Consider the following 25,051-nt stretch of genomic DNA (forward strand, 5'->3'; position numbering starts at 1 on the left):
CAAATTCAGGTCCCTGTTAAGTAAAGCATGGTCTGAGAGTAAAAATGAAGTCAAGGGTGAAAGTGTAAAACTTTTTTTAAGACCTCAGAAACTTAAAATGGCGTTTCATAGACACTTTCAGCCAGACAAAATGACTTCTAAGGACAAAAATCCTTCTTAGACAAACCCTATAGACCCTCTCTTTTTGAATATTGGGCTTCTGAGGATCTTGAGGGCATTGTCTCAGCATCACATAGTGCCCGAGGTATAGAAGAGCCTATTTTGAAGATATTTATGAGTGGGGTGTTGTTGTTTGTTGGGATGAACAGTAAATTGATGCACATGAAGTACACAAAACTTTGAAAAGAATTATACCACCAAACTGAAAAAGACAGTGCTATTATAAATGGAAAAGGCAATTGGACTTCTAATTTCTTACAAGCAAAAATATATATATATATAGCTGAGAAAACTATTCAAAAATAAATAGACTATAGAAAGAAAAGGTAAATTCAATGTCAAAACCAAGAGCTCAGAGGGAGAAGTTAATAGGCACAAATAATCAGTTTTATGAAGTTTTACTGAGCTTTTTTTTTTTTTTTTTTAATGGCAACACACACCTGACTGGATTTCAGACTTGCTATGGATCAGAGATTGCCATATACCTTCTGTTTTCCCACTTTTTGAACAAGATTGTTATTGCTATTATGTTACACCTATCTCACCATTATATGTGAGATGTTGGGAACACACAACTCATATCTTCTCCATAGGTGACAATGAAGAGAAACCATGCATAAAGAATTGCAAAAAAGGACTCTAATATACACTTTGACTATATTTAGAAAAATGAGATCTTAGATTTTGAAACAATATTACAATAGGATAATAATTTGTGGGACTTAGAGGAAGTGAGTTTATTTACCATTTGGAAGAAATATAAACAATTTGATGTTCAGAGATGACTATGTTGAATTAAAAGTGGCTGCGTATTTTTGAAACTCTTCTCAGTAAGAGTTAGCCATTCATTCTTCTATTTGAACTGAGTTCTATCATTGCTTTAACTGATATAATTCAACAAAAGTGACACTACACCCATTTCACCTCAGTAAACTTCTGCAACTCAATAAAGAACAAAAGAGCTAGCTTTATACTTAAAGGGTCTAGAAAAACTAGACACTTTGGAAACAAAGCAAAAAATGCCCTATCATGCCACTCCTATTCAACATTATACTGAAATTTTTAACTAGTCCAATAAGACAAGAAAAAGAAATAAAAGGTGTATAGGTTGCAAAGAAACATACTGATGACATGATTTATGTAGAAAACTCCAAAGAACCTGCAAAAAAAGAAAAGAAAAGAAAAACCTTGGAACTAATAAGCAAGTATAGCAAACTTATAGGTTATAAGATCAATATATAAAGCAATTACATTCTTATATATCAACAATGAACAATTGAAATAAGAAATTATAAAAAAGTACAATTTACAATAGCATCAAAAAATGCTATACTTAGAAACAAATAAATAATTATGTATAGCGTTTATATGTGAAAACTGAAAAACATTGATGAAAGAAATCAAAGATCTAAAAAAGTAGAATGATATTCTATTTTTATTGATTAGAAGATTCAATATTGTTAAGACGTCAACTCTTCCTAACTTGGTCTACAAGATCAATGATATCTCCATCAAAATCCCGGGAAGTTACAATGCTGATATCAATGAACTGATTCTAAATCTGAGATGGAAAGCCACAAAACATAGAACAGACAGTAAAATACTAAAGAAGAAAAATAATAACAGAAACCTATGTAAAGACTTACTATAGAGGATTTTCAGTAAAGATGGAGGAGTGCTTACCTCCTCTCATGACCAAAAATTACAATCAAAATTATAACTGAACTACAGAAAAAAACACCATTGAGAATCATCTGAAGTCTAGCTGAATGGAAGCCCTACAACTAAGGATATACAGAAAAAGCCACCTCAAGACTGGTACAAGGGGCAGAGACAGGAACAGGCTGGTCCCACACCCTCATGTGACCATTAAAAATCGGGAGTGCATCTCAGCTGCAGAGGTTCCCACTCCCCTTGGAGGGGTGAGGGGTTTCAAACCACACTCCCCATCCCAGGGTTCCAGTGCCAAGGAGAGAAGTCCCCAGAACTTCTGGTTGTGAAGAGCAGCAGAGATTGTGGCTGAGTGAGATGGCAGATGACTGCAGTCATAGGTGCTCCTCTTAAAGGGCCCACACATGGACTTACTTGCTGATGAACTAACTCACTCTGAGCTCCAGCATTGGGGCAGCAACTTGAAAGGCACCAGAGACATTTGAGAGGAAACTGAATTGTCTGGCTTTAAGGCAAGCGCTAGAGGAGCAGCTTTCTCCTGGACAAAGGAGCTGGCAGAAGCCATTGTTCTTTGTTGAGCCCTCCCCACTCCTGGCATGCAGATGCAGGTGCTCACCATAACTGCGTCCCCATCAGCCTGGCTAACACCCTTCATTACCCCCTTCCTGGTGATTCTGAGACACCACCGCACCCAACATTTGGGTATACCCAAGTGGCTTCCAGTGGCTTTTCTATACAAAGGGCCTGCCTTGGCTCATGCTACAGAATTTTCTAAAATTTCTCAAAGGTTCACAAATCCCAAACAAGCAGCATCTGGCTTCAGTGTGTCCCATACTTCTGGCTGTGCAGACTTAAGCCTAGCAGTAACAACAACTGGCCTTAGTTCACAGCTTGACCTATCAAGGCACCTCCAAGCACAGTGCCAGCGATGGCTATTGGCTGATTGCTTGTAGCTCATGCTAACTGGACGTGGGCAGGGCACAGGCTGCGGCTGAACTTGATGAAGGCAGCCCATCTTAGGAGGCCCCAGGGCCAGAACTCCCAGCAGCTAGATTTGGACCCAAGCACTAAAAGCCCAAGCACCAGCCAGCTGCCTCTGCCAATAACACACACAAAGGACAGAGTAGGCAGGCTTAGAGCACTGCTAAAGCAAATGCTGCTCTGTAGGGTCAGTCCCTGCACCACAGTTCTTCCATTGTAGTCAAGGCCAGTCCTCACAATGAATGAGCCCGAGGGTCAAGTGCTCCCACCGATATGTAAACAGTATCAAGGCTCAATCACAACAGGAGGGCACACACAACCCACACAAGGGACAAACCTGGGGCACCTGGCTCTGGTGATCAGGGAGACTGTTTCACCGGGCCCCACAGTACACCTACTATCAAAGCTAATCTATTAAGTCCAGAGACATAGAATCCCTACCTGATACATGGAAACAAACACAGGGAGACAGCCAAAATGAAGAGACAAAGAAACATGCCCCAAATAAAAGAACAGAACAAAGCTCCAGAAAAAGAATTAAAATGAAAAAAAGCAATCTACCAGACACAAAGCTCAAAACATTATTTATGTTTGGTGATCTCAGGGAAAGCTTTGACAAAGAGCTAGGAGAGCCTCGAAGGTGAGAGAGCCTCGAAGCAATAACACCATTATAATAATAAGCACACTTAACACCCAGATCTTGATTTCTAATACTGTTTTCCAATACTGTTCTCTAATACTGTTCTCCAATAAAAAGGAACCTGGGCTCCTTAGACATATAGCTGACTTTAGGAAAGGGCAAAAAATATATAATATGATCCTGGAATATCTTGTAGTGAAAAAGAGTAGGGGTATTATAATAAATTTGCATAATGACAGATGGTTTCTAGACTTAGTGTGGTGAATGCTGTATACCTGAAACTAATATAATGTTGTATGCCAGTTCTACTTTAATAATAAATTAATAAAAAATAAATAAGTAATTTTAAAAGAAAGTAACATTAAAAACAAAGAAATCCAACAATATGGGCATGTCAAAGGGTATAGAACCACCTGAAAGAGTTCGCAATAGCCAGAGCTAGAATAATTTGTGCAACAATAAAGATAGGTTAGTATTTGGTTATTATCCAAAATATAAAATAAATATTCATGAGTTCATACTGATATAAATAAATGATTTCATAAATAAATAAATGAGGGAGTACCTCCTGTGTAGAAAAATTTCAAATATTTATGTAAATAATCCACTCTTAAGAATGGGGAACATAATTTAAGCCAGGTGATCAATAATGAAAAGCCATATTGATAGGACATAACTTTGATGTACATCAAAGTGTATATAGTATGTGCCCAACACTTACATTTCATGTGATGAAAATGGTATCTTACCACTATATTTTACTCCTAAAAACAATTTAGCCGAACATAATCATGGTAAAAACGTTAGACAATTCCCAACCAAGGCATATACTACAAAATACCTGACTAGTAATCCTCAAAACTATCAAGGTCATCGTAAAAAGGAAAGTCTGAGAAACTTTCATAGCTAAAAAAGCCTAAGGAGACATGACTAGTAAATCTAATGTGGTATCCTGGATAAGATCATACATATAACAACAACAAAAAAAGACATTAAGGAAAAGGAATAAATCTGATTAAAGTATAAACATTATATATCAATATTATTTCATTAATTTTGACAAAATACCACACTAATATCAGATGTTAATAATAGAAGAAACTGAGCTTTTGAATAATTCTGTAAATTTAAAACTGCTTTAAAATAAAATGTTTATTTAAAAAAAAAAGCAAGGTTGGGAAACTTACAATATGCAAATTGAAGTCAATGTAGACTATAAAACTATATTAATCAAGACAGTACAGTATTGCCATTAAGATAGACACCGAGAGTTGTTAGATGGGCTGGGGGCGGGGGGGATAAGGGGAAAGGTGAAGGGATTGGAAGCAGCTGGTAACCACAAGATGGCCTCAGGGTTGTTTGAAAATTAATTTGGGGAACGTATTCAATAATGTTGTAAAGATTTTGTTGGGTATCCGATGGACATGCGTCCTATTTGGGAGACCACCTCAGGGATACTGTGGATGCCTGATCATGGCATTGTACACCAGAAGCTAAACATTAATGAATGCCAACTATAATTTTATATATATAATGTGATGGCTCGGAGTGAGGTCGGAGGGATAGTGGATGGGGGGAGGGGGGTTCACAGTGTGAGGGATATAAATGATGAACGTCTAAGTATTACCTTGTCTTGTACACCTGAAACTAATAAATTAAAATAAAAAAAAATGAAGAAAGGAAAAGAAAATAAAAATAAATAAAAATTTAAAAAAATATAGACACATAGAAAAATCTAACAAAATAGAGAGTCCAGAATTATACTCACACTAATATGGTCAAGTGATTTTCAACAAAGGTGATAAGACAATTCGATGAGAAAAAACAATCTTTCAACAAATGGTGATGGAAAACTTAGGTATCCAGGTGCACAAAAATGAATGTCAAATAACAAGTCAAAGAAGAAATTAAGATACATTTTAAAAATATTTTGAACAAAATGAAAATAAAAACACAACTTACCAAAACTTGTGAGATATAATGAAAGCAGTGCTTATAGGAAAATTTATCACAGTGTATGCATACATTAGAAAAGAAAATAAATGAAAAATCAATAATCTAAGCTTTCACCTTAAAAAACTGAAAATAGAAGAACAAAGTAAAGCCAAAGTAAGCAGAAGAAAAGGTAAAATAAAAATTAGAGCAGCAATCAATGAAATTGAAAATAAGAAATCAATAGAGAAAAATCAATGAAAGCAAAAGCTGGTTCTTTGAAAAGATTAATGAAATAAATAAACCTCTATCTGGGCTAAGAACAAAAGAGAGAGGGCACAAATTGTTAAAATCACAAATGAAAGCATATACATCACTACACATACTACGGACACTAAAAAGATAATGAAAGAATAATATGAATAACTCTATCCCCACAAATTGGATAACCTGGATGAAATGGACCAATTCTTTGAAAGACACAATCTGCCAAAATTCACACAAGAAGAAATATAAGATGAAAACCATAATCTAAATAGGCCTATATCTATTAAAGAAATTAAATCAATAATTAACGAGCTTTCAAAAAAGAAAGTACCAGGCCCAAATGGGTTCACTGGTAAATTCTACTCAACATCTAAGGACGATGTTTTTTACAGTCTTTTTACAGCCTCTTTCAGAGGATACAAGCAAGGGGAATACTTCTTAATGCATTCTATGAGGTCGGCATTACCCTGTTAACTAAACCAGACAAATTATAAGAAAAGAAACTACAGATCAATATCTCCCATGAACATACATGCAAAAAAAATATCAGAAAAACATTAGCAATTGAATCTAACAATATGCTAAAAGAAGTATACACCACAACCAAGTGGGATTTATCTCAGATATAAGACTGGTTCACCTTTCAAAAATCAATAAATGCAATCCATCATATCAACAGGCTAAAGAAGAAAAATCACATTATCATTGAATAGATTCAAAGAGGCATTTCAAAAAATCCAACACACATTCATTCATGATAAGAACTCTTAAATAACTTGGAATAGAGGGAAACTCCTTCAACTTGATAAGGAATATCTATGAAAAACCTCCAACTAATAATCATACTTAATATTGAGAAACTCAAAGCTTTCCCACTAGGATCAGGATCACTCTCATCACTCCTTTTCAATGATGTAATAAAGTTCCAGCTAATGCAATAACAAGAAAAGGCAATAAAAAGTACACAGACTGGGATGGAAAAATAAAACTGTCTTTGTTCATAGATGACATGATCACATATGTAGAAAATGCAAAAGAATTGACAAAGAAACCCCTGGAACAAATAAGGTATTATAGCAAGGGTGTGGAATACAAGATAATATACAAAAGTCAGTCACTCTCCTATATAACAGGAATGAACAAGCAGAATTTGATATTAAAATCACAATACTAATTTTGCGTTACAATACAATGCAAAACTAATTTTATTAGCAATAAAAGAGCAATAAATCTAACAAAGTATGTACAAGATCTACATGAGAAAAACTGTAAAACTGATGAACAAATCACAGAATAATTAAATAAAAAGAGAGATTTTTTTTTTAATTAAAGTTTATTGGGGTGACAATTGTTAGTAAAGTTACATAGATTTCAGGTGTACAATTCTGTAATACATTACCTATATTGACGGACAGGGAGACTCAACATTGTCAAGATGTGAGTTCTTTCAAAATCGAGCTATAGATTCAGTTCAAGCTTGATCAAAAACATAGCAAGTCATTGTTTTGGATATCAATAAATTGATTTTAAAGTTTATATAAAGAGGCAAAAAAAAAAGAAAGAAAGAAACAAAATAGGCAACACAATATTGAAGGAGAAAAACAAAATTGGAGGACTGACACTACCCAGTTTCAAGACCTACTATAAAGCTACGGTAATCAAGATGGTGTCATATTGGCAAAAGAATAAACAAATAGATCAGTGGTTCCGAATAGAGAGCCCAGAACTATGTAGTCAACTGATCTTTGACAAAGAGGCAAAGGCAAGACAATGAAGACAAGATAGTCTTTTGAACAAATGATGCAAGAGCAAGAACAATGGGATACCCGCGTGCAAAAAAGTAAGAAATAATGCAAACACAGATTTTGCACATTTCACAAAAAATTAATTCAAAATGGATCACAGACCTAAATGTAAAACATTAAGCTATAAAACTCCTAGAAGAAACCATAGCAGAAAATCTAAATGACCTTGGGTTTGATGATTACATTTTAGACAGGACACCAAAGGCATAATCCATGAAAGAAAAACTTGATAAGCTGGATTTCATTAAAATTTTAAAATTTTTCTGTACAAAAGACAATGTCATGAGAATAAAAATATAAGCCACAGACTGGGAGAAAATATCTGCAAAAGACACATCTGACAAGAGACCATTATCAAAAATATAAAAAGAACTCTTTAAACTCAACAATAAGAAAATAAACAATGCAATTTTAAAATGGACCTTAACAAACACCTCACCAAAAAAAGATACAAATGGCAAATAAAAATATGAGAAGCTGCTCCACATAATATATCATCATGGAAATGCAAATTAAAACAATGACATACCACTACTCACCTATTAGAATGGCCAAAATCTAGAACACTGATAGCACCAATGCTGATGAGAATGTGGAGCAACAGGAACTCTCTCTCATACCCTGCTGGTGAGAATGCAAAATGGTGCAGTCACTTTGGAAGATAGTTTGGTAGTTTCTTACAAAATTGAACAAGTTTTCATGATACAATCCTGCAATCACACTCCTTAGTATTTACCCAAAGGAGTAAAAAACTACGTACACACACACACACACACACACACACAAATCTGCACACAGATGCTTAAGTAACTTTTTTTATAATTGCCAAATCTTGGGAGGAACCAAGATGTTCTTCAGTAGGAGAATGGATAAATAAAATCTGGTACATCCAGACAATGGACTATTATTACCCAGCACTAAAAAGAAATGAGCTGTCAAGCCACAAAAAGACATAGAGGAAACTTAAATGTGTATTACTAAGTAAGGGCAAAAAGCCAATCTGAAAAGGCCACATACTCTAATTCCAAATATATGACATTTTGGAAAAGGCAAAACGATGGAGAGAATAAAAAGATCAGTGATCACCAAGGGTTAGAGGGGATGGGAGGATGAATAGGCAGAACACAGAGGATATTTAGGGCAATGAAAATACTATGTATGATATTCTATTGGTGGATATGTTATTATACATTTGTCCAAATCTATAAAATGTACAATGCCAAAAGCAAACTTCAATATAAACTACAGTCTTTGGGTGATAATGTGTCAACGTAGGTTCATCAGTTGTGACAAAAGTACCACTCTGGTGAGTGATGATGATAATAGGGGAGGCTGTGTGTGTGTGAGGACAGAGGGTACATGGGAAATCTCTGTACTTTCCTCTCAATTTTGGAGTAAGCCTAAAATTGCTCTTAAAACAACAACAAAAAAAAAGCGCATTAAAAAAAAAAGAAACTTAGTAAGAAAAAAAGAAAATCCGTCCTTTCCACCTCACACAAAAATTAACTTAAAATGATCATAGACCTAAACATACAAGCTTAAATTATTAAAATTGTAAGATATAATAGAGAGAAAATATTATGTTTAAGTGTACCGTATATACAAATATAGATTAATATTGATCTCTCTATAAACAGAGACAGATTGAAAGAGAAATAAATCAAATTTAGCAAAATGTTAACCATTGAAGAATCAAAGTGAAGGGTGTATGAGTGTTCTTTTCACTATTCTTGAAAGTTTTCCATAGATTTAATAGTTTTAAAAATTAGAAGTTTGGGGGAGAATAGAGTGAAATTGAAATTAAAAACACTACATTATACACTAAGACTTTTCCAAATGTCTCAAAATAATACAATTTAAACCTGTTAAATATTCCAGCTATTTGTAACAAAAAGCTTTAAAACAGAACAGAAGGAAATGGAATTGGTGATGAATATACAAGAGATCAGAGTCAGATGAAGACAAAATAAAAAATCATTGAATTTAGCAACATGAAGGACATTGGTGCTTTTGCTGTAAGTAGTTTCAATTGGATAGTGGGGGTGGAAATCAAATTTAAGTAGAGAGTGTAAATAAGTATTCAAGAAATAAAAACAAAGATAGACAAAGGGAACTGCTTCTTTTTAACAGGAGGGAAAGTGGAGGAAATGGGCACAGATGTAAAAAAGGGGTTTTTATATTGTGGTGAGCAGATGATAGATTTTGCAACATTAGATTTCAATTTTTTCAGTGAAAAATGATGTAAGGTCTTCATATGAAATTTAGTCTTGGGAAGTTAGGAGGCTTGAAGAATTGGAAAGTAAGCTTCTAGAACATCATAATGTTCTGTGCTACAGTGAAAGTCCATTTAAGAATGAATTTGTATTCATACAATATTCATGGCTGTACATAAATCATTGTTAATTAGGTAGCAGCACTATTTTCTCTGCATTTATCCAAGCGAAATAAAAAGTATGTTCACTCAAAAAACTGTACACAAATCATTACTAATTAATAAAGCTTGAAAACAACACAAATGTCCTTCAGCTGGTCATTGAATGACATACATCCAAGCAATGGACTACCACTCAATCATAAAAAGAAAGGAACAAAGTACTGATACATGCAACAACATGGATGAATCTCAACTGTATTATGCTAAGGGGGAGAAACCAGATTTAAAAGAATGCACAATGTCTGATTCCATTTACGATACTTTAGAAAGGCAAAACTATAGGGTACAGAAAATAGGATTCCGGATCAAAATGGCGGCGTGAGGTGAGCCTCTGTAAAGCTCTCCTGGAATTTACAACTAATTGGATAACAATAACTCCACAAAGGACTCCCTGCACAGCAGACAGGCAAGACGAAGAGGCCCACTACTGAATTCACCTAAAGGTGGGAGAAGCATGCAAGCGGTGGAGGAGGGAAGGGAGAAGTGCAGGGACGGAGCCGCGCGGGCGCAGGACGCAGAACTAGCTCAGTGCTCCGAGCTCGTTGCATCCCGGAACTACCGCAGCTGTGGGAGTGGGAAGAACTCGGACTGCTAAGGCTCTACTTACGGCCCACAGGGCTGAGGGGGCAGTATATAACACGGCTGAACCCAACACTCCCGGCAGACACCTCGGAGCAAAGACTGAGGGAAGAAGGCTGAAAACTGTGGTTTAAGCCCTGACTGCCGAGCGGAGAACGGAAGCCTTAGGCACTGAGGCTAGCCGCCCCTCCCTCCCCTCCCAGAGCTTGCCCCACCCCCACCTGCCCGGTGCTAGAAGCGATAAAGTAGCAGTCAGATCAAAAGGACAGGAGTCTTGCTGTTCTAAGAACTGTGGACCGCAGAAACAGATTTGCAGCCCAAATAGTTCCGGCAAAGGGGAGGGAGCTGTGGAAGCGGGACCGGCTGTGGTGGTGGTCGCCACCATTGCTCTGGGCCACCTCTTACAACTCACCCCGCCCCTGGCCCCACCTATCTGGGCGGATCCCTGCAGGAGTAAACAGAACTGCTGAAACATACGGGCTCTGAATCGGGTGCAGAAAGAGCTTTGGAACTTCAAAAGCTCTCCGCACCCCAACATGGACGTGGTGCCCTATGACCCAGGTGAACTGTTAACAGAGGAGAGACCCGTCTCCAAGGGAATCCCCACATTGTGTGAGAAGCTGGAAAAGTGCAGAGAAAATATAGCACTACTGTGTCAGACAGGAAAAAAAAAGAAGGCTGCAGTCAGAGAGAAAATAAAACATTCTTCCAACAAGTATTGGAAAACAGAAGAAAGACCTCTTCCTATCAACATGTTGCAGAAGCCACTCCTGTAGATGTCTAGGAAGAGAAATAATAAATCAGTAATTGCCATGGATAACCAAGGTAACAAGACAGCTCAGAGAGAAAGTGAAAAGTCTACAGAAAAGGAAGTTAAAGATATGAAAATATGTGACTTAAATGATAGAGAATTCAAGACTGCAGTTCTGAAAAACCTCAAAAGATGCAAGAAAACACAAAAAGGCAATTTAATGAACTCAGAAACGCAATCAAAGAACAACATGAGCATTTTACGAAAGAGATTGAAATTTTAAAAAAGAACCAAATGGAATTTCTGGAGATTAAGAACTCAATAGAAGAAATTAAGAATCAAATAACCAGCTTAGATAGTAGAGTTGACCAGATGGAGGAAAGAATCAGTGACATCGAAGATAGAAACCTGGAAATTACACAGATGGAAGAAGAAAGAGACTTGAGACTTAAAAGGAATGAAAGAACTCTACAAGAACTTTCTGACTCCATCAGAAAGAGCAATATAAGAATAATGGGCATACCAGAAGGAGAAGAAAGAGAGAAGGGAACAGAGAATATACTCAAAGAAATTGTTAATGAGAACTTCCCAAATTTGTGGACAGAACTGGATCCTCGAATCCAAGAAGCAAATAGAACACCTAATTACCTCAATCCCAACAGGCCTTCTCCAAGGCACATTGTATTGAAGCTGTCTAAAATTAACACCAAAGCAAGAATCCTCAAGGCATCCAGGGAAAAGAAGACGGAAACCTACAAAGGAAAGCCCATTAGATTATCATCAGATTTTTCAGCAGAAACTCTACAAGCCAGAAGGGAGTGGAACCAAATATTCACTATTGAAAGAGAGAAATCATGAGCCAAGAATAATATATCCAGAAAAGATATCCTTTAGATATGAAGGAGGAATAAAGACCTTTCCAGACATACAGAAGCTGAAGGAATTTTCTAATACACGACCTGCACTACAAGAAATACTAAAGGAGGCTATTCGACCACCATCAATAGGGACAATTTGTGGCAACCGAAACATTAAAAGGGGGAGCGTAAAGGCCTGAACCGGAATATGGGAATAGAGAAAGTAAGCGTGCTGAAGAAAATGGAATACTCTAAATATCAAACTTTCTTTTACATAATCTTAAGGGTAACCACTCAAAAAAAAATCCATAACTGAAATATATGCAGTAATAAAAAAAGAAACAGAGGGAAACATCATAGAATACCACCATACAGAAATAATAGACAATAACAAAAAAGCAAAGAAACAATGGAGTCACAGCCTTACCAGAAAACTAAAGATAGAATGACAGGAAATCCTCACATATCAATAATCAGCCTAAATGTAAATGGACTGTACTCACCAATAAAAAGGCACAGAGTAGCAGATTGGATCAAAAAACTAAACCCAACCATATGCTGTCTCCAAGAGACACATCTCAGCTACAAGGACAAGCATAGACTCAAAGTGAAAGGGTGGAAATTGGCACTCCACGCAAATGGTACCCAGAGAAAATCAGGTGTAGCCATAATGATATCAGATGAAACAGACTTCAGGGTGAAAAAGATAACAAGAGACACAGATGGACATTGCATAATGGTAAAGGGGACTATACAACAAGAAGACATAACAGTCATCAATATTTATGCCCCCAATCAGGGCGCACCGAAATATACCAAGCAACTACTAACAGAACTAAAGGGAGAAATTGACCAAAACACCATTATACTAGGGGACTTAAATACATCATTGACAGCCATGGATAGATCATCCAAACAGAAAATAAATAACAAAATCGCCGCCCTAAATGACACATTAGATGAAATGGACATCATTGACATATATAGAGCACTTCATCCTAAAACATCAGACTATACATTCTTTTCGAGTGTACATGGAACATTCTCAAGGATAGACAATATATTGGGGCATAAAAGCAGCCTCAGCAAATTTAAGAAGATTGAAATCATACCAAGCATATTCTCTGATCACAAGGCTTTGAAATTGGATATCAACTGCGAAAAGAAAGCAGGAAAAAACACAAATACATGGAGATTAAACCACATACTTTTAAAGAACGACTGGGTCAAAGAAGAAATTAGAGGAGAGCTCAAAAGATACATAGAAACAAATGACAACGAAAATACATCCTACCAAAATTTTTGGGATGCGGCGAAAGCAGTTTTAAGAGGGAAATTTATATCATTACAGGCCTATCTCAAGAAACAAGAAAAATCCCAAATAAATAACCTCATGTTACACCTCAAAGAACTAGAAAAAGAAGAACAAGTGAACCCCAAGGTCAGCAGAAGAAAGGAAATAACAAAAATCAGAGCAGAGCTTAATGAAATAGAGAACAAAAAGACAATAGAAAAATTAATGTGACAAAAAGCTGGTTCTTTGAAAAGATTAACAAAATCGACAAATCCTTGGCTAGACTCACTAAGATAAAAAGAGAGAAGACATTAATTAACAAAATCAGAAATGAGAAAGGGGAAGTTATCACGGACACCACACAAATACAAAGGATCATTCAAGAATACTATGAAGGACTATATGCCACCAAATTCAATAACCTAGAAGAAATGGACAAGTTCTTAGAAACATATAGCCATCCAAGGCTGAGCCATGAAGAACTGGAAAATCTAAACAGACCAATCACCAGTAAAGAAATTGAATCAATCATCTAAAACCTTCCCAAAAGCAAAAGTCCGGGACCAGATGGCTTCACTAGTGAATTCTACCAAACCTTCAAACAGGATCTAATACCAATCCTGCTCAAACTCTTCCAAAAAATTGAAGAAGAGTCAGTACTCCCTAACTCATTTTATGAGGCCAAAATTACCCTGATACCAAAACCTGGTAAGGACAACACAAAAAAAGAAAACTACAGACCTATATCTCTGATGAATACTGATGTAAAAATCCTAAACAAAATTTTAGCAAATCGAGTACAACAATGCATTAAAAAGATTATTCATCACGACCAAGTGGGGTTCATACCTGGGGCACAAGGATGGTTCAACATCTGCAAATCCATCAATGTGATACAGCACATAAACAAAATAAAGGACAAAAAATCATATGATTATATCAATTGATGCAGAAAAAGCATTTGACAAGATACAACATCCATTTATGATTAAAACACTCAATAAAATAGGTATAGAAGGAAAATACCTTAACATAATATAGGCCATCTATGACAGGCCCTCAGCTAATCTCATAATTAATGGTGAAAAACTGAAGCCCTTTGCTCTACGTTCAGGAACACGACAGGGCTGTCCCCTGTCACCTCTGCTTTTCAACATAGTGTTGGAAGTCCTTGCCAGAGCCATCAGGCAAGAGAAAGAAATAAAAGGCATCCAAATTGGGAATGAAGAAGTTAAAATATCACTCTTTGCAGATGACATGATGCTATATATAGAAAACCCTAAAGACTCCACCAAAAAGCTATTAGAAACAATCAATGAATACAGTAAGGTTGCTGGCTGTCGGAAGCCATAGAAATCCCCAGGCCTTGCCTAGGCAGAACTTCCTGGTCACAAAACCCAAAGCCCGCGCGCGCCAAACCCAGAGCCCGCGCGCGCCAAACCCAGAGCCCGCGCGCGCCAAACCCAGAGCCTGCCCATTTCCTTGTACCTCATATGGCATCGCCCTGTCCTAGCCTATCAGCCCGCGACAAGTACCTCGCCACCCTATGACATAGCATATCCCACCCCCATCTGACATAGCTATATATATAACCCGCCATCGTAATAAAATTTTGAGGCTTGATCAGATCCCTGTCTTGCCTCCATTCTTCGCGTCTCCTGTCTCCCCTTTTTTTTTCATCCTCAACAGGTTTCTTCCCCTCGTCCCACGTTGCATTGTCCTGCCGGTCGGGACATTTTGGCGCCCAACGTGGGGCCCGAGGTACGAAGATTCTATGAGGACACCTACTCTGGAAACCGCCGCGGCCCCCCCCCCCTCCCTGAGCCTCCACGGGCTGGCTTCTTTCGAGCCCACGCAGTTTTCACTCGTGGGACAAGACTCGAGGGCCTCCCCGGCGCGAGTGTGGCTTGTTTCGAGCCCGTAAGGGACAAGACTCGACAGCCCCCTCGGCAGTAAAAAGGCTCGTTTGGAGTTCACGAGGTATTCACCCGTAAGAAAAGACTCCAAGTTTGCCCGACGTTGGAGTAGCCGCCCAGCGAAGGACGAGAGATTGGTGAGTAGGTGATTGACATGGGACAGGAGTTGAGTTCACATGAACTCTTCCTTAAGGGTATTAAGGAATCTCTCAAGATGCGGAGAGTTAAGGCTAGAAAAAAAGATTTACGTGAGTTTTTCAGTTTTGTCTCTGATATCTGCCCCTGGTTCCCCCAAGAAGGAACGATTGATCAAAAATATTGGAAGAGAGTTGGAGACTGTTTTAATGATTACTATCGGGTTTTTGGACCCAACAAGGTCCCTGTATCGGCATTCTCATATTGGAATCTGATTAATGATATCCTAAAAATACATTCCTCAGACCCAGATGTTAGAGAGATCTTACAGACAGGGGAAACAGTCCTAAAAGAGAGTTCCCGCCCCCCTTCTGTCTGCCAATCTGTTTCAATAGACATGCCAGAGGAACCTAAAAAACAAGCTGATAATCAGGAAGCCTCTGCCTTAGAGAATCACCCATTAAAAGACCCCCCTAAAATCTACCCTTCCCTTTTGGCCTTTAATAATCAGGACCAGCTCTCCCCAAGAGACCAGATAGATTTAGAGGAACAAGCTGCCCGCTATAATAAAAAAGAAGATCCCTGGGGCCTCGCCGCGCCAACCTTGCGCGCCCCTTCACAAAAAATACATACCCCTCCCCCTTATGTCCCCCCTCAGGAACTCCCAACATTCTATGACCCAGTCTTAAACCCAAACCCACCCCTATTCCCTCAAGACACCCTAGTTCAAAACACCCCATCCTTAACCGATCCCATTAGGCAGGCAAAAATATCTTTAACCCAAGAAATTTCTTCTCTTAGAGAGACACTCCAACAAAAACGCGAACATATGCAACTCCTAAAGGAGCTGCATGCCCTTGAAAAAGAACTTAAAACCTTAATGCCTAACCAAAACCCTGAAAAACCTCAAAAAGGCCCAATACTTAATAAAAAGACCCTAATGACCTTTCCAGTTACCCGCAGCCAAAACCGTGGCCCACCCTCTCAAGAGGATACAATGGAAGAGACTGACAATGAACCCCCCGACTCTCATAATCCCCCCTCGGCCGATGAGGCCTCTGACACAGAAGACCCAGAAGATAACACTCCCAACTCCAATGATCCCACTGGCCAAAAATATCACCGGCTAGGCATCAAACATATTAAAGATTTAAAAGGTGCAGTAAGCTCTTATGGCCCGACAGCGCCCTACACCTTGGCAATTCTTGAAGGTCTCAGTGACCGTTGGCTCACACCCAATGATTGGTTTAAATTAGCTCGTGCCACCCTTTCTGGGGGGGACCACGTCCTCTGGCACACAGAGTTTAAAGAAAACTGCCGAGAGATAGCACAGCGCAATAGTGAAAATAGAACAACAAGATCATGGACTCGGGATAAATTACTAGGAGAAAAACCCTATCATACCAATGAAATCCAGGCAACTTTTCCCCCGGGGCTGTTAGCTCAAATTCAGAACGCTGGTCTCAAGGCGTGGCGCCGCCTACCTCCAAGAGGCTCCGCTACCACCTCCCTGGCAAAGATTCGTCAGGGCCCCGAGGAGCCATATTGTGAGTTTATCAGCAGACTCACCGACGCCGCCGAACGGTTGGTCGGAGAAGGCGAGAACGACAGCGCCTTTGTTAAACATTTAGCCTATGAAAATGCTAACCCCACTTGCCAGGCAACCATTCGCCCCCACCGTGGAGGCAACCTTGCTGACTACATTAAACTATGCTCAGGGGTTGGAGCCTCCCATACCTTGGGACTCGCTATCGGAGCCGCCCTCCGAGACTTTGCCTCAAACAAGCCTCCTAATCAACAATCTAGATTATGTTTCTCCTGTAAACAACCTGGACACTTTAGTCGAGATTGCCCAATAAAAAATAGAGGTCCACAACCCCAAAATTCATCACAGCCCCCACCGACACCCTCCAGACCAATGCCTTCCACCGTGTGCCCAAGATGTCGACGGGGCAAACATTGGGCCTCTGATTGTTATTCTAAAACAGATATTGAAGGTATCCCCCTTTCCAGGAAACCGGGAAACCCCAGTCGGGGCCAGCCCCTGGCCCCTCCATCGGGACACAACCTAGGGGCTGTCAGGTTTGTTCCCCAACAACCAAGTCCTCAGATCCTCCCAGCTCAAGTGTCGGTTCCCTCCACCGGGCTACCCCCGGAAGCGCAGGACTGGACCTCTGTGCCGCCGCCGACTCGATACTAACCCCAGACCAAGGGGTCCAACTCGTTCCCACCACCACGACGGGACCTATGCCCCCGGAAACATTTGGACTTATATTGGGACGGGGCAGCTCTTCCCTCGCCGGCCTGAATATAATCCCAGGAGTCATAGATAATGATTATACAGGACTCATACAACTCTTAGCCTCGGCCCCTCTGGGCCCTGTATCCATAGTAAAAGGCCAAAGGATAGCACAGCTTGTGCTTCTCCCATTAGACACCTCTAATAAACAATATCTGACACCAAAGAGACGGGAGTCCGCCTTCGGCTCCTCAGATGCCTATTGGATACAACAGGTCACTTTAGAGAGGCCACTTTTAACCCTGTACTTAGATGGAAAAAAATTTCAAGGTTTAATAGACACGGGAGCGGACGCAACAGTCATCTCAGATAGATACTGGCCTTCAACATGGCCCTCTAAAGCCTCATATACCCATCTACAGGGCATAGGACAATCAGCCAATCCCAGACAAAGCTCTAAAATACTCTCATGGGAAGACGAAGAGGGCAATACTGGTAAGGTCCAGCCATATATTATTTCTGGAATTCCCATTAATCTGTGGGGCCGTGATATCCTATCACAACTCAAACTTATCATGTGCAGCCCCAACGAAATAGTTGCTCAACAGATGCTTAACCAAGGCTATCTCCCTGGACAGGGACTGGGAAAAGCTGGTCAAGGGATAAAAAATCCCCTCTCTATAAAGCCCAACCCTAACTGACAAGGATTAGGCAGTCAGGATTTTTCCTAGCGGCCATTGATCCTCCTGCACCCCATGCGGAGAAGATAAAATGGAAAGATAATTCCCCCGTTTGGGTGGACCAATGGCCACTACCTGAGGAAAAGTTGTCCGCAGCTTCTCGGTTAGTGCAGGAACAATTAGCGGCAGGACATATAGAACCAACTACTTCGCCATGGAATACACCCATTTTTGTTATTAAAAAGAAGTCTGGGTCTTGGCGCCTCCTTCAGGATCTCAGAGAAATTAATAAAACCATGTTCTCCATGGGAGCCCTCCAACCAGGCCTCCCTTCCCCGACAGCTATCCCAGCTAACTATCACAAGATTATTATAGACCTTAAAGATTGTTTCTTTACCATTCCTTTACACCCCCTGGACAGAGAGCGTTTCGCATTTAGCCTGCCTGTAACCAACTTCAAGGGTCCTATGCAGCGCTTTCAGTGGAAAGTCCTCCCACAAGGCATGGCCAATAGTCCCACCCTATGCCAAAAATTTGTGGCACAAGCTGTGGATCCTGTTAGAACACAATGGCCCACTATTTATATTATTCATTATATGGACGATATCCTTCTAGCAGGAAAGACCACCACAGAGGTACTCCAATGCTGCCAACACTTAACTCACAATCTTACCACTTATGGACTCCAACTTGCCCCCAATAAGATCCAGCTCAAAGACCCCTACTACTATCTGGGATTTGAGCTACATAATCAGTCCATAACCACCCAAAAAGTCCAACTTAAAACTAGTCATTTATACACTTTACATGACTTTCAAAAATTTTTGGGAGATATTAACTGGCTTCGACCATACTTAAGGCTCACTACAGGAGACCTCAAGCCCCTCTTTGATATTCTTCAGGGAGACTCAGACCCTCTCTCCCCTCGAGAGCTGTCGCCTGAGGCAAAGGGCTCTCTTCAATTACTAGAAAAGGCAATTCAACAACAACAAGTCACCTTTCTATCATACAAACAGCCCTTCTCCCTCATTATTTGTGCAACCCCTCATACACCTACTGGGGTCTTATGGCAAGATAATCCCCTCTTCTGGGTTCATTTACCCTCCTCCCCATCTAAGGTCCTAGTCACATACCCATCCCTGGTAGTCAAACTTATTAAGATAGGAAGAGAAAAAAGCCGACAACACTTTGGCAGGGACCCTGATCAGCTCATTCTCCCCTACACTAAAGAACAGCTTAATTGGCTAACCCAAAATAACGATGACTGGATCATTTCCCTTACATCATTTCAGGGCAAGATAGATAATCATTATCCCCCTAATAAACTCCTACAGTTCTCCAGACTACATCCCTTTGTTTTTCCAAAGATAACAGCCACTAAACCATTACAAAATGCCGCCTTGGTTTTCACGGATGGGTCTTCTTCTGGCGTAGCAGCATATGTCATTAACTCACAAAGATTTCAGGTGCAGTCTCCATTTCAGTCTGCCCAACTTGTTGAACTTTATGCCGTTATAAAAGTGTTTAAAAAACTACAGGAGTCACCCTTTAACTTGTACACTGATAGTGCCTATATCGCCCTGTCTGTGCCCCAACTAGAAACAGTGCCATATATCAAGCCCTCTACCAGCGCTGCCAAACTTTTTCAACAACTACAACATCTCATACTACAAAGACAGACCCCATTTTTCCTTAGTCATCTTCGGGCTCATACTGACCTCCCTGGACCCCTTTCACAGGGCAATGCTATAGCAGACAATCATACCCGCTTAGTATGTCCCTTAACCTTAGATCCTATAACGCGAGCCACCCAATTCCACAACTTACATCATGTCAATGCCCACACACTTCGCTTGTTATTCAAAATTACCCGAGATCAGGCTAGACACATTGTTAAAAGTTGCTCAGGGTGCATAACCTTTCTGCCTCTTCCTCACCTAGGAGTTAACCCAAGGGGCTTACTCCCTGGACAAATCTGGCAGATGGACATTACACATATTCCTGAATTCGGCCATTTAAAGTATGTACACGTAACTATAGATACCTTCAGCGGCTTCATGGTTGCCACCCTTCATGGGGGCGAGGCTACAAAAAACATCATAGCCCATACCCTCCAATGCCTTACCACACTAGGAAAACCTCAAACTATAAAAACAGACAATGGACCAGGGTATACCTCCCAGGCATTTCAAGCCTTTTGTGCTCAATTCCAAATCAAACACGTCACTGGCATCCCTTACAATCCCCAAGGCCAGGGCATTGTAGAGCGAGCCCACCAGACACTCAAAAACACCATCAACAAGTTAAAAACCACCACTGCCTATCTGACCAAAGGATCTCCTCGTAATGTTCTCAGCCATGCATTGTTTACCCTTAATTTCCTACAACTTGACGCTCAGGGAAAATCGGCTGCCGATCGCTTCTGGCACCAAGAAACAAAAAATCAATATGCTACAGTTATGTGGAAAGATCCATTAACCTCCAAATGGAACGGCCCCGATCCAGTCCTCATTTGGGGACGTGGGTCAGCCTGCATTTATGATTCTCAGGAAGGCGGCGCGCGATGGCTGCCAGAGCGTCTCGTTAAGCCTGTCAACACCCCAAATCCAAATAACACATAAAGACTCCAGGGATATCTTCCCTGAGAAAATCTCTCTCTCTTTTCACAGGACATAAAGTTCTTCATGGAGTCCTTCACTTTGACACTCTTCACATTCCTCATCATCCCCGTTTACGGAGGGTTTGGGCCCCCCGTAAGCCGCGAGCAGCTATACAGACAGCTCTATGGCAACCCATGTGACTGCCCGGGAGGCACAGTGCCCAGTGGATACCTCCGTGCCCACACCGAGGAGCCAGCCCCACAAGGACAGGTAGATTTAGCATACTTAGCATCCACTGATTGCGGTAATAAAGTAGCCTACCTCGCCTATAATCCTAATATAAAGGGGGGATTCGGACTAGGAATAGATGAAACACAATGGACCTGTACCAATAAGCCCCGCATTATTCCCCCCATTGCAGGACTACCACCGCCCTGCCCCAGCGAATGCAGCTATTTTGATCAAATGCATTCTTCCTGCTACACAACCACCCAAATTTGTACTGGCTCAGACAACCAAACTTATCTCACAGCCATGTTATTGAGACGTAGGTCCGCCACATTCGGAGGCGATTGGGACTCCACCTCCCTCTCTGACAATAACAAATATAGTCAGGCGGGCTGCAGTGGTACAATTGGAAATAAAGTCTGTTGGCCAACTAAAATGCCTGTCCACATTTCAGATGGCGGAGGGCCAAATGACATATTAAAAGAGACTCTTGTCACTGAGCACATTCAAAAAATACTCCACCACCTATTCCCCCCTTTAACTTACCACCCCTTGGCTCTCCCAAAATCCCGGGATATGGATTTAGACACACAAACCAACAACATTCTCGAATCCACCTTCTGGGCCTTAAATCATTCCAACCCTTCTCTTGCCCAGGACTGCTGGCTTTGCATGACTATGGGAACTCCCATACCTACTGCAATCCCCTCCAATATCACAGTAAACACACAAATCTCTAACTGTTCCCGTCTCTCCCTTCCTCTTAGAGTTCAACCTGTAGGATTTAATACCTCCCCCTGCTATCAGGGACGATTTCAAAACAACACTTTTGATGTAGATCTAGGGTTTGTCACTTTTACTAACTGTTCTGACATCATTCAAGTTAACGGAACCTTGTGTTCTAGCCCTGGACAAGTTTTCATATGTGGGAACAGCCTCGCTTACACCACGTTACCCACCAACTGGACTGGACTTTGTGTCTCAGCTAGTCTCCTCCCTGATATCTCTATTATCCCAGGAGACACACCTGTCCCTCTCCCCAGCCTAGAATTTGCCACCGGGCGCCACAAGCGTGCTATTACAGCCATTCCCTTACTCGTAGGGCTAGGAATTACTGCTGGAATAGCCTCGGGTACCGCGGGAGTAGGTGTTGCAGTCCAGTCCTACAATAAACTATCACGCCAGCTGATAGATGATGTCCAAACACTTTCTGGGACCATCAATGATCTCCAAGATCAGATTGACTCTTTAGCTGAAGTAGTCTTACAAAACCGTCGAGGCCTAGATCTTCTCACTGCAGAACAGGGAGGTATCTGCTTAGCTTTACAGGAACGCTGCTGCTTCTATGCTAACAAGTCTGGGATCGTCCGAGACAAGATCAAAAAACTACAAGAGGACCTAGTAAAAAGACGCAAAGACCTCTTCGAAAACCCACTCTGGACGGGTCTCAACGGACTTCTCCCCTACCTGCTCCCCACCCTTGGCCCCCTCCTATGCATCCTTCTCTTAATAGCCTTCGGGCCATGGGCTTTTAGGCGCATTACTGACCTCATTAAAAACCAAATCGATGCTGTTTTGGCCAAACCAATCCAAATCCATTATCAGCGGCTAGCAACAGGGGACGGCCTCGAAGAAGGCTATCTTGGCTTCCTCCCCACGGGGACGACATAATACTAAGGGTATGTCTACTCCCCCCACGAGTTGGGGAGGGGTATGGGCACCGAGGTGAGTGCAAAGCAAAGCATTTGCAAGGAAAGGGCTCGACTCACAACGGTCGGCTCCCTTTAACTTTCCTGAGAACATACCTGGTTTGCATAGAGGTTGGTATCAAAAAAATCTCTACCTCTCCTCCACAAAAGATACCCAAAACCATCCAATAACGAGCTCTGCTCGTTGGAGGAACCAGGCCTCTGTTCCCTCACTCGGTCAAGGCCCACCTCCTTAAAACAAACAAAAAGGGAGGAGATGTCGGAAGCCATAGAAATCCCCAGGCCTTGCCTAGGCAGAACTTCCTGGTCACAAAACCCAAAGCCCGCGCGCGCCAAACCCAGAGCCCGCGCGCGCCAAACCCAGAGCCCGCGCGCGCCAAACCCAGAGCCTGCCCATTTCCTTGTACCTCATATGGCATCGCCCTGTCCTAGCCTATCAGCCCGCGACAAGTACCTCGCCACCCTATGACATAGCATATCCCACCCCCATCTGACATAGCTATATATATAACCCGCCATCGTAATAAAATTTTGAGGCTTGATCAGATCCCTGTCTTGCCTCCATTCTTCGCGTCTCCTGTCTCCCCTTTTTTTTTCATCCTCAACAGGTTTCTTCCCCTCGTCCCACGTTGCATTGTCCTGCCGGTCGGGACAGCTGGCTACAAAATCAACGTACAAAAGTCCATTGCATTCTTATATACTAACAATGAAATCTCAGAAAAAGAAATACAAAAAAACAATTCTCTTTGCAATTGCAGCAAAAAGAATAAAATACCTAGGAATAAACTTAACCAAGGATGTGAAGGATTTATATGCTGAAAACTATAAGACATTTTTGAAAGAAATTGAAGAAGACACAAAGAAATGGAAAGACATTCCGTGCTCATGGATTGGAAGAATCAACATAGTTAAAATGGCCATATTACCCAAAGCAATATACAGATTTAATGCAATCCCCATCAAAATCCCAATGGCATTTTTTAAAGAAATAGAACAAAAAATATCAGATTTGTTTGGAACCACAAAAGACCCCGAATAGCCAAAGCAATCTTAAGAAAAAAAGAACAATGCTGGAGGTATCACACTGCCTGACTTTAGCTTGTACTACAGGGATACAATAATCAAAACAGCATGGTATTGGCAGAAAAACAGACACATAGACCAATGGAATAGAATTGAGAACCCAGAAATAAAACCACATAAATATGGACAGATAATTTTTGACAAAGAAGCTAAAAACCATACAATGGAGGAAAGACAGCCTCTTCAATAAATGGTGCTGGAAGAATTGGATAGCCATGTGCAAAAGAATGAAACTGGACTGTTATCTGTCACGATGCACCAAAATTAATTCAAAATGGATCAAAGATTTAAGCATAAGACCTGACACAATAAACTGCATAGAAGAAAACATAGGTACTAAACTTATGGACCTTGGGTTCAAAGAGCATTTTATGAATTTGACTCCAAAGGCAATGGTAGTAAAAGCTAAAATAAACAAATGGAACTATATGAAACTTAAAAGTTTCTGCACAGCAAAAGAAACCATCGACAAAATAAAGAGGCAACCGACTGAATGGGAGAAGATTTTTGCAAACAGTTCCTCCGATAAGGGTCTAATATCCAAAATATACAAGGAACTCATGAAACTCAACAACAAAAAAACGAACAACCCAATTGAAAAATGGGCAGAGGACCTGAAGAGACATTTCTCCAAAGAGGACTTACAAATGGCAAATAGACATATTAAAAAATGCTCAACATCACTAATCATCAGAGAAATGCAAATAAAAACCACAATGAGATATCACCTCACCCCAGTCAGAATGGCTATCATCAACAAGACAAATAGCAACAAGTGTTGGAGAGGCTGTGGAGAAAAAGGAACCCTGATACACTGTTGGTGGGAATGCAGACTGGTGCAACCGCTATGGAAGGCAGTGTGGAGGTTCCTCAAGAAATTACGAATAGAATTACCATACGACCCAGCAATGGCTCTCCTGGGTATCTACCCAAAAAATGTGAAAGCATTTCTCTATAGAGATACGTGTACTCCAATGTTCATTGCAGCTTTGTTTACGGTGGCCAAGACATGGAAACAACCAAAATGTCCTTCGATAGACGAATGGATAAAGAAGTTGTGGTATATATACACAATGGAATACTATTCGGCG

The 25,051-nt window shown here is 40.6% G+C and overlaps 1 protein-coding gene across 1 annotated transcript; it reads left to right on the plus strand.

Annotated features, from left to right (window-relative positions):
• Window positions 1-14,984: 14,984 nt before the first annotated feature.
• On the plus strand, window positions 14,985-23,419 carry LOC308498867 (syncytin-1-like). The gene is made up of 2 exons (XM_081051608.1): window positions 14,985-15,423; window positions 21,010-23,419. The coding sequence occupies exon 2, from the start codon at window positions 21,025-21,027 to the stop codon at window positions 22,837-22,839; it is 1,815 nt and encodes a 604-aa protein (XP_080907734.1). The 5' UTR covers window positions 14,985-15,423; window positions 21,010-21,024; the 3' UTR covers window positions 22,840-23,419.
• The last annotated feature ends 1,632 nt before the right edge of the window (window positions 23,420-25,051 follow it).

Source organism: Rhinolophus hipposideros (assembly GCF_964194185.1).
Source record: "Rhinolophus hipposideros genome assembly, chromosome: 6".
NCBI classification, from domain to species: domain Eukaryota; kingdom Metazoa; phylum Chordata; class Mammalia; order Chiroptera; family Rhinolophidae; genus Rhinolophus; species Rhinolophus hipposideros.

Excerpts from the sequence above, each read along its gene's own strand:
- LOC308498867 (XM_081051608.1), top strand. The coding sequence starts at position 21,025 with ATGGAGTCCTTCACTTTGACACTCTTCACATTCCTCATCATCCCCGTT.